Raw genomic sequence first — 19,929 nt, 5'->3', positions numbered from 1 at the left:
TGCTAAAAAAACATTTACTGACAATACAGGGCTCTCAGCTTGAGTGAAGTCAGCAGGGTGACAGGTTACAGAGGGAGAATTTTAACCCTTTAGCGTTAGAACATATAGTTACGCAGTCAAGCTGTCCTGCTTGGACTCTCCAGCATCTGTTCTACAAATTCCATCATTCTCTACTAGTATTTCGGGAAACGCAGTCCAGTTTAGTCTGACAGCATTGAACAACCACATTGCACTATAACTACACTGAACTCAGAAGTAACTACAGAATTTACTTCTAAACCTTGTCTAATTCGGTCACATACCCAATAATATCCTTGCTGTACTAGTTTATCCTTTGCCGGGGTATTTCCCTCCCTCTCCAAATGGAGGCAAGAAGTAGTTATATTTGAGCTGATAGGATCTACGGTGGATGGAGGTCAAAGTACCCTCTTCCCATATTCATTCCTGTTTCTCTACATGTGTGTGGGTTTATGTTTACATATAAACAGGTTAATTGTAGCACATCTACATATACTGTGCCATCCACTAATATTGGCACCATTGGTAAATATGAGCAAAGAAGAATGTGAAAAATTGACTTTATTGTTTAATTGTTTGATCATTTGTAAAAAATAAAATAAAAAAAATTAAGGATACACAAAAATACCCTGTGCTCATGAATATCAAACTATTGCAAACACAACCAAGGTTGATCTAAAAAAATGAATCTTTCTTAAATTGAAACAAGTTTAATGGCTAGCCAATTGGCAGCTACTGATTCAATGTATCCCAGTGTTTGATGTACCTGTGTGAGATCTGTTTTGCTGTTGCACGTGATGTTTTCCAGCTAATAAAATTAGGCAAAAAAAAAGTCTAAATCTGAAACATTTTCACTATTTCCACATTTATTAATTTATGGCAGGAATTAAATTCTACAGTTTCTTTACGGTAAAAAAAAAAAGAAAAAAATTAAATGTTTCGTCAAAATGCACATTACATGTAAATGGATTAGTCACTTAAACTTTTTATAGCCTAATTTTTATTCATCTTATTAACGCAACTTTCTGTACTAACAAGTTATCTCAATAAAAACATCAGTACAAAAATAATAATTCATAAAATAATTGTTTGGTGCTTGTAAATACATTCAGAAAAAAACAATCATAATTTATATTTAAAATAAAATTAGAAAAGTACTTACTAAACAGATTTAAATAGACGAGATAAAACACTATACTTTATTTTTTTTAAATGTATCTCTTTTGGTATACATTTTGCCATTCTCATTTCACCACTCACTGTTTTATGAGAAGACTTAGTTGAACCGGGTGCATCAATAATTTTAATTACATTTATTACTTTCACGGAACATACTTAAATTTTGCCACTTATGCAAAAATTGTTAGCGTACACTAAAATATATCCATTGATTTTATTCCATAACGAGACACAGTGCATCATTCACAATATAATACATTCAAATACTGTATAACATTTAAAGGGTCATTATTCACCAAAGTAAATATTCAAGGTGAATTCAAAATGAATTTAAAATTTAAGGCTAAAGTAGCCGAGCTGAAAGCCTACCCGACTTAGAGGATTTTCCCAGTTTGACTATTTATTTCAAATCTTATATTTGAAATTCACGATTGATTGATTTTACCTTGATTTCTCTTTTTAGTGAATAAGCCTGTTAATTATCTGCAAGTGAGCTTGAATGTTATGCTTTTATTGTACTACCACTGCTTTTAAAATGTCATCATAAACTTGTTTTATATCTCAGCTTGGGAATTAGTGAATTTACCAAAGAAACAACAAATAGGGATTTTCGATGTGTTTATTACATAAACCAGTAATTTTTTTTGTTTTTTTTAATTAACATTGCATTTCAGAATTGTAAGCAACATATGCACGCTACATTTCCTGCCGTTATGGATATGCTATATTTTGTAATCTTTAGGCCCGTTGTGTTAATGACAAAGAAAACTAATACTCTATTTGTTTTCCCATTTAACAGAAGCAAGATAGTATTTCAGAATGTAGCACGGTGGACCTAAGGAAATCCAAGGAAATGATCGAGCAGGTTCCAGATTCATCCGACGACTTTTTGGAACCGGAGGAATGTTTTACAGAAGGTACGGAAATAAATTACGTTTGAAGGCAAAATTCGGCTCTTATATCCTCAGAGGATATTCCTGTTGCCTGGGACAGTGGTAGGCATTATTCAACACTCCAGAAGTTGTGGACTACATGTCTCATAGTTCTTACAGCTATAATGCTGGCAAAACATCGGGGGAGATGTAGAACACAACAACTGGAGTTGCCTACCACTATCCTTGGAGCTTAGAACATGCGCCGTGTATAAGAATCACAGGAGCCATACCTGCCACCAGTGGAACAGGTTGGAATCATAGAGGGTTCGTGGAACTGACACATGTGGCCATAAATGGGGTGTGTCATCCGAATGCTCATGATTAAGATGTAGACAGTCAGTCCTGCTGGGAAGCCAGATACACCCATGCACACAATGCTGCAGAGTTCTTCTCATATGGAGAGAAATGCCCTGTGATATCTTCAGTCAGCTGTAAGTGCTTTAAGAACTCGCAGAGCGGCAGTACAGGAGTCCCAACTCAGGACTGTTTCGCCGGATACTGGACTGTTGGGAGGTATAAAGTTAGGTGTTCCTACTGACAGTGATCAAAGTTACCTGATGAACAATTGCAATAAAACTAGTTATAAACTTTACTAAACTAGATAATACAGAAGTTACAACCATTTTGAATACACAATAGGACACACAGAAATACAGAATCCAGGCAAAGTAGTAACTCGGAAACAATGTATCCCTGCTGGCAGTGTGATGGGATGATCTGATCCTTTGGAAGGTTTTATGGCCGCAGGATGATAATACAATTTACGCTTCATATTCCAAACAAGAGACAAACTTCAGGACATTATATTAAGACAGTCAGGGTTACTCACTAAAGTGAGAATTTAAAGTGAAATCAAACTGAATTTCAAATTTGAGGTCAAATAGTCGAATAGAATAATTCTCTAAGCCAGCTATATTTTTAGTTCAGCTATTGTGGCCTTAAATTTGAAATTCACTTTTAATTCTCACGTTGGTAAATAACCCTGCGTGTGTTTGAATTTGTGTAAGGGAATTTTATAAACATGCTCCTCATAGGCTCAGTGGGATCTATGCCAGACCTGTCATGCAGGCAGAGGATGATAGGAGCTCTACTTTATTAAATGCCAGAGAACTGCAGAATTTCTGCTCAAGACACACAGCCTTTGTGCTGGCTAAGCATGTTGGGAAATGTAGTTCACACATCTGGAGTGCCAAGGTTATCTATCATTCTCTTATAGAATGTGTGGATTTACTTAGAGCTGGCGGTATCCAGTTTCACATTGCATGATGCTATCTGCAGCGCCATCTGCTGTTCTCACGAAGAGTCTGTTTAAACCGAAAAAGGTTAAATAATATAATGCTCTCGTGTTTACTGTGCGCAAGTATCCGTAAAGTGGTCATTTATTCATTAAATACGGATAATATTTTCTGCCATGTCTTAATTGCTTTCGCTCGTATGATAAAATCATTTGTGCATCTTTTAACTCTGCGCAGACGATAATTAAATACTCCGTGTCTTGCAATTCATAAAATCCAGTAAACCAGCCATAAAGCAGTGTTGGTTATGTGGTAATGCAATGCTCATTGAAAATGTTTTTTTACTGACAAAAAAAAAAAAAAACAAGCAAAAATGTAGCTAATGGCACAGTGGCTAAACAATTTATACAATTGTACCTGATCTGACAAAATAAACTGTATATTTGACTATGTGATCTCTATCATGTGACTTGTGCCATGTGATCTGCACCATGTGACTTATATCATGTGGCCTGTACCATGTGCTTTGTAACATTCAACTAGGCATGTGCATGGGGAAAATTTTCGGTTCAGTTCGGAATTCCGCAATTCGGGACTTCGGCAATTCGGCACTTCAACACTTCGGAACTTTGGAATTTTGGGACTTTGGCACTAAGGGACTTCTCTTGCAGCCGCTTAGTAGATAACTCCTTAATTCCCACGGTATTAGGGAGTTATCTACCAAAAGGCTGAAAGACCTAAATTGGTCTTTCAGCCAAATTTACGAATACTAAAAATTACTTAGTATTAGTACATTTTGCCCCTACTCGCCATATCGCGAGTAGGGGCATGTCTATTAAACAGTGGGCAGCCTGTGGCAATGTCCGAATTGCCCGAAATTCGTCCGAATTCCCATTCGGACCGAAACAAATTGCACATGTCTACATGCAACCAGTTTTATATTTTTTCTCTCAAGGCAAACCTTCTAGGGAACTTTTTCATAGATGTAAGTGGTTGGAAAAGTGGCATGGCATGGCTGTGTTTGCATTTCACCAGCAGGATGGCATTTTAGTTGGTTTTCTTAGCAGAATTAAAGATACTCAGCTCATCTTTGTGAATTACATTATTCCACTTTGTTGTGCCTTTTAAGATGTAATCCAGGCTTACATTCAGGAGATCCTAGATACAAGGGGTATTTTAGTATGTACTTTTCAGACAGTTTTACCATCCATCTTCACATAATGCCAAATTCTACCTTGCTGCATCTTCAGCTAACTAAATCAGCAACAAATTTATATTTTAAAACATATGTATTTATTTTAAAGTAACACTATAGCATTGGGAATACAAATGTGTATTACTAACATTATAGTGCTCTCCAAGGGTTAAAAAGATATGAGTTACCTTTTATGCCACGCCACGGTACTCTCTCTGTGGCTGGTCCCGCCTCTTTGGCTGAGATCATCAAGCTTGATGATTGCAGCCAATCCAGTGCTTTTCCATAGGAAAGCGTTGGGAGGCTAGAGCACATGTGCGGAAAATGCCACTCTGCGTCAATCAGATGATCTCTATGAGACCATCTGATTGCAATTGCGAGTTTCACTACTTGACTATTTTGTCCGAAGCACCTTTAGTGAGTGTCAGAGTGACAGCCAGTAGACACATTTAAACCCGGCAATTAAAACATTGCACTTTAGAACAGCAATATTTTACATTAGAGGGCTATAATGTTCCTTTAATTAACTCCTAATAATTAACACATCCACACAATGGATCAGAGATCAGTCTTATTGAGCTGCTATTGCATTGATCACTTTAAACTATATTGACCAAGGAGTTAACAGTTATCTTCATTAAATATCATGGTGGGCTTCGGGGACACTTGATACTTGAGGTTCTGTAAGTACATAACTGAGAGGTTCTTTGTGAGTATATACCCAGCAGCCTCTCTCTTTCTATAAGAGGAAATAGACAGGGATAATAGATAGACACAATACATTCTTACATCCTGTGACAGAGCTTACATGGATAGGAGTGCGTCATACTCTTATTGCTACAAAGTGTCCATATAGAAATCGTCAGTTTAAAAGCTCCGTGATTGCCAGGCATGTCAGACAGGTGATTGCCAGGCATGTCAAACAGGTTACAATATTAACACTGACCAAACATCACTCTCCAATTACAGTTGTCTACAATCTGTATTGAAGTAGCCAAACTATTGCATAGCCCCTCGTTTAGAAAATAAAACCAGTTCTGCGCTTTTGTTTTCACCATCGTGTAGAGCTGTAGATCTTGCTGGGAGGTGTGTTTTTCCCCAGTAGAAAGCAACATAGGAAAACGAATATGGCTTATGAGACCAAGCTACAGTAGGAACAACAAGGCTTCCAGCACAATCTCCACAATGCAGTGAGCAACAGGGAAGGACAAGTTTGATCTGTTAAAATACAGCTGTATAAACAATCAGATAGCACAGATGTTCTTTAACCCCTTAAGGACCAAACTTCTGGAATAAAAGGGAGTCATGACATGTCACACATGTCATGTGTCCTTAAGGGGTTAAACTGGACCAGCTATCCACAAAATGTGTGGATAAGTGACTGACATTCAGGTAGTTTCACAGTTAGTCTATACGTAATGCTGAGAAGACACAAATACAGCTCTCTGTTCCGTAAATAAAGGGACACTATGATCACCAGAACAACAACAGCTTAATGTAGCTGTTCTGGTGAGTATAATCATTATGTGCAGGCATTTTAATGCAAACACTGCCTATTCAGAGAAAAGGCAGTGTTTACAATGCCCCTAGGGACACCTCCAAGTGGACACTCCTCAGATTGCCACTGGAGGTGCTTCCTGGCTCAGTGCTGCACAGTAGGCAGCTCTGCTGTTCAGCGTCTCCACGCTCTGCATCGGCATGCCAAATTTTCCTCATAGAGATGCATTGATCGCCCCCTTGCCAATTTTAGCCAATCCAATGCTTTCCCCGTGGGAAAGCATAGGATTGGCTAAAAATCGGCAATTCTGATGATGTCACCAAGGGGGCGTGGCCAGCTCCGGCAGACCTGCGTGGCTCTGGAAATAAGGTGCGTATTTTTATTGCTTTTAAGGGGGCTAAGACGGGGCAAGCCACCTTAATGGTGGGTTTAGCACTATAGGGTCAGGAATACACGTTTGTGTTCCTGACCCTCTAGTGTTCCATTAATATAAGCAACGTCCCACAAGGAAGGAAAGGTGTATGTTGGGAGTAAAATGCCAAAGAGCTGTGCAGTGAATTTATAAAAAAAAATCATACATTTGTTGCTAGCAGAATGTAGAGATTGAAATGTATTTTCTATGACTGGCCATTTTTTTTTACGTCTTTACATGACTGGTGCCCTTTAAGAATGATATAATTTTGAAATGATTCCTTCCATAATATAAAGTTATTAGCCAAAGACACTGCCACCTCTCCAGTCTTGCTCCATCCACAATGCATCTGAGGCTCGGAGAAAACATGTTCTGGGGAAATTTCCATGCTCATGCCAAGAGGTTGCATTGATTTTTCCATGTGTAGTATGGCCAGCTGTATAGCACATTTAATCTCTCCCCCTTTGGGAACATGTCCCCAGATTAACACCGAGGCACTCAGGCAATGTGTGGCTCTGTTTCACTGGTACACTTCACTTTACAGATAAGAGGACAAAACACATACACCATCAGCTGCAGCGACCTGTTAACATTGGCTTTTGAATCTCTAATGGCTGATAAGCCTAGGAGGACTGGAAATTGCTGCTGCTTGGAGCGTGATAAGTCTCATCATACGAAATGGAGTTCTGGACCGCTTGTTAGAATCGCCTGACTTTCCTAATGTTTCTTTGGTTTCTCTTCTCAGTTGGATGAATGGTACATGAAAAATAACCCAATGGAGACTATTCACTAAACAAACACGGATTTGTTGTGCATTAAAAACCATTTTGAATCGACAAATGTAGACTAAAATACCCAGACCGTGAAATCTGGATTCAAGGCTTTTTCCCAAATCTAATTTCTTTGCCTAAATTTTGCAATTTGGTTTCCAATTCACTATTTGTTTCAGTAACTCCTCCCGACACCTGGCCAGCCTATGTTAAAGGGACACTATAGTCACCAGCACGACTACAGCTTATTGAATTTGTTCTGGTGAGTAGAATAGCTCCCTTCAGGCTTTCTGCTGTAAACACTCTTTTCAGAGAAAATATAGTGTTTACATTACAGCCTAGGGATAACTCCACTGGCCACTCCTCAGATTGCTACTAGAGATGCTTCCTGGGGCAGTGCTGCACAGTGTGAATGACATTCAGTGTCTCCTATCTCTGCATGGTGACACTGAACTGTCCTTATAGAGATTAATTGATTCAATGGATCTCTATGAGGAGATGCTGATTGGCCAGAGCTGTGTTTGGCTTGTGCTGGCTCTGCCCCTGATCTGCCTCCTTGACAGTCTTAGCCAATCCTATGTAAAAGCATTGTGACTGACTCAATGAATCATTTCTGATGATTATGCAAAGCAGGCAGATCAGGGGGCAGAGCCAACACCTGCAGCATTGAATACAAGTAATATTTTACTATTTTTAGGGGTGACTGGGGGGGGGGGGGGGGGGAGGGAGCACTAGATGGTGATCTTAACACTATAGAATCAGTAATACATGTTTGTATTCCTGACCATATAGCATTCTTTAAAACTAGCAATATGCATTTATAAATAGGGGCCACCAAATTCAAGTAAAACAGACACATTTCCCTTTGGTACAGTAACAAATGGTCTTATGGAGGAATGATTCAGGTGTTTATTCACTAAACCAGTTTTGACATGTGAGTTCTTGTTTTCAAATAATTTTATTAAGGTTTATATAAAAAGAAAAATTTTAAAAATACATCAGAATGATACGTCAAAAAACATTACAATTGTAGAAAATATATCTGAACATGATTAGTTTGAATAGTACGATACAAAAGATTACTTTTTAGAAACAAAAAAAACAACACAAAAACAAACAAAAATAAATAAATAATTTCAATTAATATTAAAAACAATTAGGGGTTCTGATGAGTTAACTACCAACTTGTAAAGTCCAGGCCTAAGTATACAAAAACACACAAAAAAAAGTCAAGCATTCATCTGCACAACCACATATCCCTAATAAAAAGCTGTAAAGAAATGTTTCAAATAGTCAATTACTTAAATTGCTAAACAGTCAATGAGTAACTTGGACTGCTGTGTGACAATGCAAAGCTTCTGTTGCAAACTCTGATAGTTAGAGACAGTGTGTCAAAGAATCTCAAACAAATTTCAATCAAGTTTTAAAGAATAAGTAACTAAACTTAATTAATCAACAGTTAAATCAAGTTTTCCTCGTTTTGTTAGAAAAGAGGTAAGCTGTATCACAGGAATGCTATTGAATTCCTGAACATGTATTCACAGATATTTTTAATCACACGTGGACTCAGTCTTTTCTCTTTCAGTTTTTTTTTTGCGGGTTTATTTACTATGAGGCGTTACTGTAACTTTAAAACTCAATTTCGGACTTTACATTTCGCTCGCATATATTTTTGCTGTCCAGGAACCTACTATAACAATGTTGACTCTGTGGTGAAATGTTTCAATTTTTGTTTTAACCATTTTCCCTACACCTCCCCCATAAAAAGCATCAGGTTCAATTCAAATTTAATTTACAACATTTTGGCGCCACACATCCTTTTAGGGCTGCACGGTAATAAGATCATTTGGTGAGGCTTATATGTTTGAAATGGAAATACGCACATCAGACGGTAATGTGATTTACTTTAGTTGCTTGATGATATTTGATGCATGAGAACTCGAGGGAAAAATCTCTTCAATCGTGCGTTAGAAAATGGGCAAACATCAACTCTCGTCGCATACGGGCTATCTCTTCCTTTACCTTCTGCAAAATATGAAATCTCATTTACTTAGTTGTCTTACCTTATGCAATGATTTTTAATCTTATTTCAATAGAGCAGATAAAATAAATAAGCGTCTTAGAGATTTAGAGAAAGACTCAATGTAAAAACGTAACACAATTATGCCTCGCTAGGATCTTAACATCGGTACTCAGTATCTTTCCCTGGAGAGAGTACATTGTAATTCACTATGCCTTTATGCACTACATGGCATTTAAATAGATTTCGTATTGAAACAACAGGTCAAGGGACTTAAAATGAGGCTGTGAAAAGATTACAATTGCAACATAAATAGCAGAAAAGCAAACTTCAGAAGTTAAATTTAAAAAAAAAGTATATTTGGATTTTTTTTTCTTAGTTAGTCCATCCAACAGCTCATTCAGATCTGAGGTTAACGTGCCTCTATTATTATCGTAGGATCTTCTAACATATAATACCGGTCGGACAATGGCCCGTCAATTCTCTTTTCTATTGCCGGGCAGAGTGTTCAACGTACAGACTGGGTTAGTCTTTGGAATTCTGGCTCCCTAATCAAACGATGGCTTTACACAACTTCCATATATAACTAACAACCGTGTGTTGATAAGGTGTTCAAAATGGAATATTTAAATGTGCTAAAAAACCTAATGCAATGAGAATTGTATTAGTACTGCAGATGTATTTTGGAAAACATTTACATTTTTAATAGTAAAACCATGAAAATATGAATACTCATCGATCACATCTTTGGTTCTGATCCACAGCACAGAGCCAGGTCCAATTATATTATATTACTCATATTTAACAAAAAAAGACAATATTTATTGGCAACTAGGACTGCCTGTAAATGTACCAGCCCATCTCTGGGCAGAGCCGGTGCAAGGATTCTGGCCATTTTGCCGCCCCTTCATGACTGCAACTACATTCCCTCAGATGTTTATTCACTAAACTGTGAATTGCAGTAAAGAGACATTGAGCGAAAGAGACGCACTGAGTAGACAAACTTGTTTTCTAGGCACTATAGCTTCCCCCTCTGTGAAGCCCCCCTACCGCATTATGAAAAAGGAGTTAAAACCCCTTTTGTCAGTTACCCAGGACTAGCGCCGATATCCCTCGGATGTCTATCTGCAGGTCGCTTTATGGCAGCGCCGGCCCTGTCTCTGGCAGACTGTCTGTCTGTCCTAATTACATTTGTCTTGTGTGATGGAAGTATCACAGGACTGTACACAGAACACTCTGGATTTAAAAACTACTTTGGAACTTTAAAATGCCCATTTCCCTGTATGAATGTGTGTTTGCTTTAAAAACTGTTCCTAACTCCCTAGTAAGAAATGGAAAGGGAACTCTGTTCCCTCTGCAGATATAGGAAAGGGACTGTTTTCCATGGGTTCCCACTAGCTAACTTCTTCGATCTCGTGCAAGTCTAGAAGGTCCTGAATTCCCCCTGTTATCCATGCTACAATATAACACAACGATCACATGTAGTGCAATATTAGCTGGTGAGGTAGCTCCGTTGGTTAATTCTCTGGCTACAGAGCCTGTTCAAAAATGTAAGGTAACAGATTCAAATCCCAGTCAATAAAATGAGTACCATCAATAGAGTAATAATTACATCTATTATTATTCAGCTGCCGATTCGGTTAATTCCGAGAGCATGTCTGAACAGTGTTTTGAGGCGCTATATAAATACTAGTAATTATTATTACTCTACATACAAAATGAAACAGTGATATGACTAGCCATATATTCAAACAATACGTCAGATATGTGTCCCAAACTTGGAGGAGAAGGAAGTGTATGTCCAGTAATCGTGAATTATTGGGGGTTTTCCCCTGACACGTTACTTCCCAATAAATCTTGTCTGTACTTGTACATAACCATCTGAAAGCATATGGCATATATAGCTCATTACAAACATAGTTACTTGATTTTTTTTTTAAGTCGGTCTTTAAGTGAATTTCTCTGGTATCACTAATAAGCAGAAGCCTGGAGAAATAATTTCAATTGGACACAATCTCCCGATGTGGGACACTTAGTCGTTTGTACGTCAGCTAAATTGGTTCATGGACACAGAACCAAAGGGAATCCTTCGGGAAGGAGTTGGATTTCCAGATTGGTCATATTAATCAAGCTCAATAACCAGGTCTGAAGGACACCAGGCAATGGGAAGACACAGCCTATTCGTTTATATGATCGAGCAAATCATGACATCATTGAACTAAGAGTCTCTCTCACGGACAATCAGACAGGGTTTTTCACTAAAGTGAGAATTCAAAGTGAATTGAAAATTTAAGGTCAAAATAGGCAAATTGGAAAACTGATCTAAGTCAGCTGTGCATCCAGTTTGGCCACTCTGGCCTTAAATTTAAAATTCACTTTGGATTAACTTTGAATTCCCACTATAGTGAATAGCCCTGACTATTATTTGTTCAAATCTAAATGCAATATACAGAGTGTCCTAAAATAATGTTAACACTTTTTGAATGTTAATAACTCGACCATAAATAGCAGAAAGCAAACTTTTTTATGTCATATATCTTAAAGTTAAAGGTGTTCAAAATAACCCCCATCGGCAGCAATACATTGTCTGCAACACCATGGAACAGATTGACAAACATTAGACATTGTCTCCTTGGAAATGGAATCACGGGCAGTCACAATCGAGCCTCTCGGGAATTGTTCTGAATTCACAGCTGCAATTCAAATTTTAGACAAAAAGTGCTGATTTTGAAATGTGCTTTAACTCAACCATAGTCATAGCTTGGCTATTTAATTTCAACTTTTGCAATTCTGTTTTCAATTGACCAGAATTCAGTGTTTAGTGAACAGATAAGAGTAGAGATATACTACAGTATGAAGTTGTATAAATATGGTGCAATGTCCGTCTCACAGATTGACAGTTCTAGGCTTTTGATTTTATTATTTCAAGGCATTAGTCGAAATCATAATTTGCAGGTGTATGGACTTAATACCTTTGTTGTATAAATTGTTTGAATCAGGATTATTGACCGCATTACCCAGGTGTTGTTTAGTTATTTAGTTATGAGTCAGATTTGTGCTCCTGTTTAGCAGGTTCATGGTCGGGATTTGCTTTACTGTCTAAGATGCAATTGATAATTTACAATCCATAAAAGCTCGTTCACATCTCCTTACTTTGGAAATGGACAAAGACAAACACTTTAATATTAGGGGTGTGGCCAGGGGCAGGACTGTAATTTAGAACAAAAATAATGTACATTATTTACACAGACTGGTTTCTAAACACATTTACTGTAGTTTAAATACACATTACTGGGAGTATTATTACTGTGGAGCTCTTACTGGGAGTATTATTACTGTGGAGCTCTGTTATACACTCAGACACATTACTGGGAGTATTATTGCTGTGGAGCTCTGTTATACACTCAGACACATTACTGGGAGTATTATTGCTGTGGAGCTCTGTTATACATTCAGACACATTACTGGGAGTATTATTACTGTGGAGCTCTGTTATACACTCAGACACATTACTGGGAGTATTATTGCTGTGGAGCTCTTACTGGGAGTATTATTACTGTGGAGCTCTGTTATACACTCAGACACATTACTGGGAGTATTATTGCTGTGGAGCTCTGTTATACACTCAGACACATTACTGGGAGTATTATTGCTGTGGAGCTCTGTTATACACTCAGACACATTACTGGGAGTATTATTGCAGTGGAGCTCTGTTATACATTCAGACACATTACTGGGAGTAGTATTGCTGTGGAGCTCTGTTATACACTCAGACACATTACTGGGAGTATTATTGCCGTGGAGCTCTGTTATACACTCAGACACATTACTGGGAGTATTATTGCTGTGGAGCTCTGTTATACACTCAGGCACATTACTGGGAGTATTATTGCTGTGCAGCTCTGTTATACACTCAGGCACATTACTGGGAGTATTATTGCTGTGGAGCTCTGTTATACACTCAGTCACATTACTGGGAGTATTATTGCTGTGGGGCTCTGTTATACACTCAGACACATTACTGGGAGTATTATTACTGTGGAGCTCTGTTATACACTCAGACACATTACTGGGAGTATTATTGCTGTGGAGCTCTGTTATACACTCAGACACATTACTGGGAGTATAATTGCTGTGGAGCTCTGTTATACACTCAGACACATTACTGGGAGTATTATTGCCGTGGAGCTCTGTTATACACTCAGACACATTACTGGGAGTATAATTGCTGTGGAGCTCTGTTATACACTCAGACACATTACTGGGAGTATTATTGCTGTGGAGCTCTGTTATACACCCAGACACATTACTGGGAGTATTATTGCTGTGGAGCTCTGTTATACACTCAGACACATTACTGGGAGTATAATTGCTGTGGAGCTCTGTTATACACTCAGACACATTACTGGGAGTATTATTGCTGTGGAGCTCTGTTATACACTCAGACACATTACTGGGAGTATAATTGCTGTGGAGCTCTGTTATACACTCAGACACATTACTGGGAGTATTATTGCTGTGGAGCTCTGTTATACACTCAGACACATTACTGGGAGTATTATTGCTGTGGAGCTCTGTTATACACCCAGACACATTACTATGAGTATAATTGCTGTGGAGCTCTGTTATACACTCAGACACATTACTGAGAGTATTATTACTGTGGAGCTCTGTTATACACTCAGACACATTACTGGGAGTATTATTGCTGTGGAGCTCTGTTATACACTCAGACACATTACTGGGAGTATTATTGCTGTGGAGCTCTGTTATACACTCAGACACATTACTGGGAGTATTATTGCTGTGGAGCTCTGTTATACACTCAGACACATTACTGGGAGTATTATTGCTGTGGAGCTCTGTTATACACTCAGACACATTACTGGGAGTATTATTGCAGTGGAGCTCTGTTATACATTCAGACACATTACTGGGAGTAGTATTGCTGTGGAGCTCTGTTATACACTCAGACACATTACTGGGAGTATTATTGCCGTGGAGCTCTGTTATACACTCAGACACATTACTGGGAGTATTATTGCCGTGGAGCTCTGTTATACACTCAGACACATTACTGGGAGTATTATTGCTGTGGAGCTCTGTTATACACTCAGACACATTACTGGGAGTATTATTGCTGTGGAGCTCTGTTATACACCCAGACACATTACTAGGAGTATAATTGCTGTGGAGCTCTGTTATACACTCAGACACATTACTGGGAGTATTATTGCTGTGGAGCTCTTTTATACACTCAGACACATTACTGGGAGTATTATTGCTGTGGAGCTCTGTTATACACCCAGACACATTACTAGGAGTATAATTGCTGTGGAGCTCTGTTATACACTCAGACACATTACTGAGAGTATTATTACTGTGGAGCTCTGTTATACACTCAGACACATTACTGGGAGTATTATTGCTGTGGAGCTCTGTTATACACTCAGACACATTACTGGGAGTATTATTGCTGTGGAGCTCTGTTATACACTCAGACACATTACTGGGAGTATTATTGCTGTGGAGCTCTGTTATACACTCAGACACATTACTGGGAGTATTATTGCTGTGGAGCTCTGTTATACACTCAGACACATTACTGGGAGTATTATTGCAGTGGAGCTCTGTTATACATTCAGACACATTACTGGGAGTAGTATTGCTGTGGAGCTCTGTTATACACTCAGACACATTACTGGGAGTATTATTGCTGTGGAGCTCTTTTATACACTCAGACACATTACTGGGAGTATTATTGCGGTGGAGCTCTGTTAAACATTCAGACACATTACTGGGAGTATTATTGCTGTGGAGCTCTGTTATACACTCAGACACATTACTGGGAGTATAATTGCTGTGGAGCTCTGTTATACATTCAGACACATTACTGGGAGTATTATTGCTGTGGAGCTCTGTTATACACTCAGACACATTACTGGGAGTATTATTGCTGTGGAGCTCTGTTATACACTCAGACACATTACTGGGAGTATAATTGCTGTGGAGCTCTGTTATACACTCAGACACATTACTGGGAGTATTATTGCTGTGGAGCTCTGTTATACACTCAGACACATTACTGAGAGTATTATTACTGTGGAGCTCTGTTATACACTCAGACACATTACTGGGAGTATTATTGCTGTGGAGCTCTGTTATACACTCAGACACATTACTGGGAGTATTATTGCTGTGGAGCTCTGTTATACACTCAGACACATTACTGGGAGTATTATTGCTGTGGAGCTCTGTTATACACTCAGACACATTACTGGGAGTATTATTGCTGTGGAGCTCTGTTATACACTCAGACACATTACTGGGAGTATTATTGCAGTGGAGCTCTGTTATACACTCAGACACATTACTGGGAGTATTATTGCTGTGGAGCTCTTTTATACACTCAGACACATTACTGGGAGTATTATTGCGGTGGAGCTCTGTTAAACATTCAGACACATTACTGAGAGTATTATTGCTGTGGAGCTCTGTTATACACTCAGACACATTACTGGGAGTATAATTGCTGTGGAGCTCTGTTATACATTCAGAAACATTACTGGGAGTAGTATTGCTGTGGAGCTCTGTTATACACTCAGACACATTACTGGGAGTATTATTGCTGTGGAGCTCTGTTATACACTCAGACACATTACTGGGAGTATAATTGCTGTGGAGCTCTGTTATACACTCAGACACATTACTGGGAGTATTATTGCTGTGGAGCTCTGTTATACACTCAGACACATTACTGGGAGTATTATTGCTGTGGAGCTCTGTTATACACTCAGACACATTACTGGGAGTATTATTGCTGTGGAGCTCTGTTATACACTCAGACACATTACTGGGAGTATTATTGCTGTGGAGCTCTGTTATACACTCAGACACATTACTGGGAGTATAATTGCTGTAGAGCTCTGTTATACACTCAGACACATTACTGGGAGTATTATTGCTGTGGAGCTCTGTTATACACTCAGACACATTACTGTGAGTATTATTGCTGTGGAGCTCTGTTATACACTCAGACACATTACTGGGAGTATTATTGCTGTGGAGCTCTGTTATACACTCAGACACATTACTGGGAGTATTATTGCTGTGGAGCTCTGTTATACACTCAGACACATTACTGGGAGTATTATTGCTGTGGAGCTCTGTTATACACTCAGACACATTACTGGGAGTATTATTGCAGTGGAGCTCTGTTATACACTCAGACACATTACTGGGAGTATTATTGCTGTGGAGCTCTGTTATACACTCAGACACATTACTGGGAGTATTATTGCTGTGGAGCTCTGTTATACACTCAGACACATTACTGGGAGTATTATTGCAGTGGAGCTCTGTTATACACTCAGACACATTACTGGGAGTATTATTGCTGTGGAGCTCTTTTATACACTCAGACACATTACTGGGAGTATTATTGCGGTGGAGCTCTGTTAAACATTCAGACACATTACTGAGAGTATTATTGCTGTGGAGCTCTGTTATACACTCAGACACATTACTGGGAGTATAATTGCTGTGGAGCTCTGTTATACATTCAGACACATTACTGGGAGTATTATTGCTGTGGAGCTCTGTTATACACTCAGACACATTACTGGGAGTATTATTGCTGTGGAGCTCTGTTATACACTCAGACACATTACTGGGAGTATAATTGCTGTGGAGCTCTGTTATACACTCAGACACATTACTGGGAGTATTATTGCTGTGGAGCTCTGTTATACACTCAGACACATTACTGGGAGTATTATTGCTGTGGAGCTCTGTTATACACTCAGACACATTACTGGGAGTATTATTGCTGTGGAGCTCTGTTATACACTCAGACACATTACTGGGAGTATTATTGCTGTGGAGCTCTGTTATACACTCAGACACATTACTGGGAGTATAATTGCTGTGGAGCTCTGTTATACACTCAGACACATTACTGGGAGTATTATTGCTGTGGAGCTCTGTTATACACTCAGACACATTACTGGGAGTATTATTGCTGTGGAGCTCTGTTATACACTCAGACACATTACTGGGAGTATTATTGCTGTGGAGCTCTGTTATACACTCAGACACATTACTGGGAGTATTATTGCTGTGGAGCTCTGTTATACACTCAGACACATTACTGGGAGTATTATTGCTGTGGAGCTCTGTTATACACTCAGACACATTACTGGGAGTATTATTGCAGTGGAGCTCTGTTATACACTCAGACACATTACTGGGAGTATTATTGCTGTGGAGCTCTGTTATACACTCAGACACATTACTGGGAGTATTATTGCTGTGGAGCTCTGTTATACACTCAGACACATTACTGGGAGTATTATTGCAGTGGAGCTCTGTTATACACTCAGACACATTACTGGGAGTATTATTGCTGTGGAGCTCTTTTATACACTCAGACACATTACTGGGAGTATTATTGCGGTGGAGCTCTGTTAAACATTCAGACACATTACTGAGAGTATTATTGCTGTGGAGCTCTGTTATACACTCAGACACATTACTGGGAGTATAATTGCTGTGGAGCTCTGTTATACATTCAGACACATTACTGGGAGTATTATTGCTGTGGAGCTCTGTTATACACTCAGACACATTACTGGGAGTATTATTGCTGTGGAGCTCTGTTATACACTCAGACACATTACTGGGAGTATAATTGCTGTGGAGCTCTGTTATACACTCAGACACATTACTGGGAGTATTATTGCTGTGGAGCTCTGTTATACACTCAGACACATTACTGGGAGTATTATTGCTGTGGAGCTCTGTTATACACTCAGACACATTACTGGGAGTATTATTGCTGTGGAGCTCTGTTATACACTCAGACACATTACTGGGAGTATTATTGCTGTGGAGCTCTGTTATACACTCAGACACATTACTGGGAGTATAATTGCTGTGGAGCTCTGTTATACACTCAGACACATTACTGGGAGTATTATTGCTGTGGAGCTCTGTTATACACTCAGACACATTACTGGGAGTATTATTGCTGTGGAGCTCTGTTATACACTCAGACACATTACTGGGAGTATTATTGCTGTGGAGCTCTGTTATACACTCAGACACATTACTGGGAGTATTATTGCTGTGGAGCTCTGTTATACATTCAGACACATTACTGGGAGTATTATTGCAGTGGAGCTCTGTTATACATTCAGACACACCAACAATATGGAGCTCCTAGAAAAGCGGGACATTAGGATAGAAAAAATAGACAGGGGATTTAGGCCAAAATAGGGACTGTCCTTCCTAAATAAGGACACTTGGGAGGTATGCATTCAGCGTGGCTATTACTGTAGCACACAGCAGAGGCCATGCCATCAGAAGACCAGCTAGAAAGTAAAGACTAAGTCCCAGCCCAGCTCCAGCTGAAGCCCCTAGCGCTGCCCTCCACACCTCGTCTGATGTCATGGGTGCCCAATTATGGTCCAATCAAATGCTTCTCATAGAGAGATGTTAGACTGGATCATTGGCTCTGCTCAGAGTAGGGGTTGGACGTCTTCTCACGAAACGGGTCAATTGGGGGAGTGGTTATAGGCGGACCCAGAAGTATGGGCTCAAGAGGAGATTCGTATCTCTCGATTCGTATCTAATCCTTCACTCGATACTTGATTTTTTTTTTTTACTGTAGGCTTGATAAGAGTAGATTTGGTGAGTGCAATTATTTGTGGTTTTATGTTACGTTAATAAAGACTGTAATGCGATTGGAGCCCACTGGAGGTGCTTAGATACAACACTGAGCGACTGGTGGCCTACTGAGGCGCTTAGATACAACACTGAGCGACTGGTGGCCTACTGAGGCGCTTAGATACAACACTGAGCGACTGGTGGCCTACTGAGGTGCTTAGATACAACACTGAGCGACTGGTGGCCTACTGAGGTGCTTAGATACAACACTGAGCGACTGGTGGCCTACTGAGGCGCTTAGATACAACACTGAGCGACTGGTGGCCTACTGAGGTGCTTAGATACAACACTGAGCGACTGGTGGCCTACTGAGGTGCTTAGATACAACACTGAGCGACTGGTGGCCTACTGAGGTGCTTAGATACAACACTGAGCGACTGGTGCTTAACTTACACTATAAGCAAGAGTGTATCACCATTTGTAGAGTTCCCATGTGCACAGATTCCTACCACCATGACGACTTTTAAAAGGATAAGTGGATATGTTGGTCGGAGTAACTTTTAAGAATATGGCAACTGTCATGTATGAAATGAACATATATATCGGATGCAAAGCAACATCTTGAAACATGGAACAAATCTGCGTTTAGAATACTCGGAACCTTGTGGCATTATGGGTAAGTAGGCGCTTTCACCGGACATATGTAGAAAAAAAAAAAGGATCTATTTAAAGGTTTGCTATGCGTTGTTGCATAAAAATCATGCCCCATGCTCATTATTTATTTGTTCAATACTAAATAAAAATAAGTGTTATACTCTAAATGGGAAATATTTTACCTTGCAGATTATTTCATTATTTTCAAGTACGTTTTCTCACTGACTGCAAAACTAAAATAGACTTTCATTAAAACATTCAATTATTATCTTTGTAGATGCAAAACTTCGAGTTGAGTCAGGTACAAAAACACAAAAACCAAGATTTCACCGAGTTTGAAAGTAAAT

General features: G+C 39.1%; 1 protein-coding gene across 3 annotated transcripts in view; it reads left to right on the top strand.

Moving 5' to 3' along the window:
• The window catches only part of LOC134609180 (sodium channel protein type 4 subunit alpha-like), a 362,813-nt gene that overhangs the window by 269,004 nt on the left and 73,880 nt on the right, over positions 1-19,929 (top strand). For all 3 annotated transcript variants that reach the window (XM_063452713.1, XM_063452712.1, XM_063452711.1), the window contains one exon: positions 1,997-2,114. In XM_063452713.1, coding sequence (XP_063308783.1) covers positions 1,997-2,114 — 118 coding nt within the window. The remainder of the gene's footprint in view (positions 1-1,996; positions 2,115-19,929) is intronic.

Source organism: Pelobates fuscus, chromosome 4 (genome assembly GCF_036172605.1).
Source record: "Pelobates fuscus isolate aPelFus1 chromosome 4, aPelFus1.pri, whole genome shotgun sequence".
Lineage (NCBI taxonomy): Eukaryota > Metazoa > Chordata > Amphibia > Anura > Pelobatidae > Pelobates > Pelobates fuscus.
This window is presented reverse-complemented; position numbering and strand designations above follow the sequence as displayed.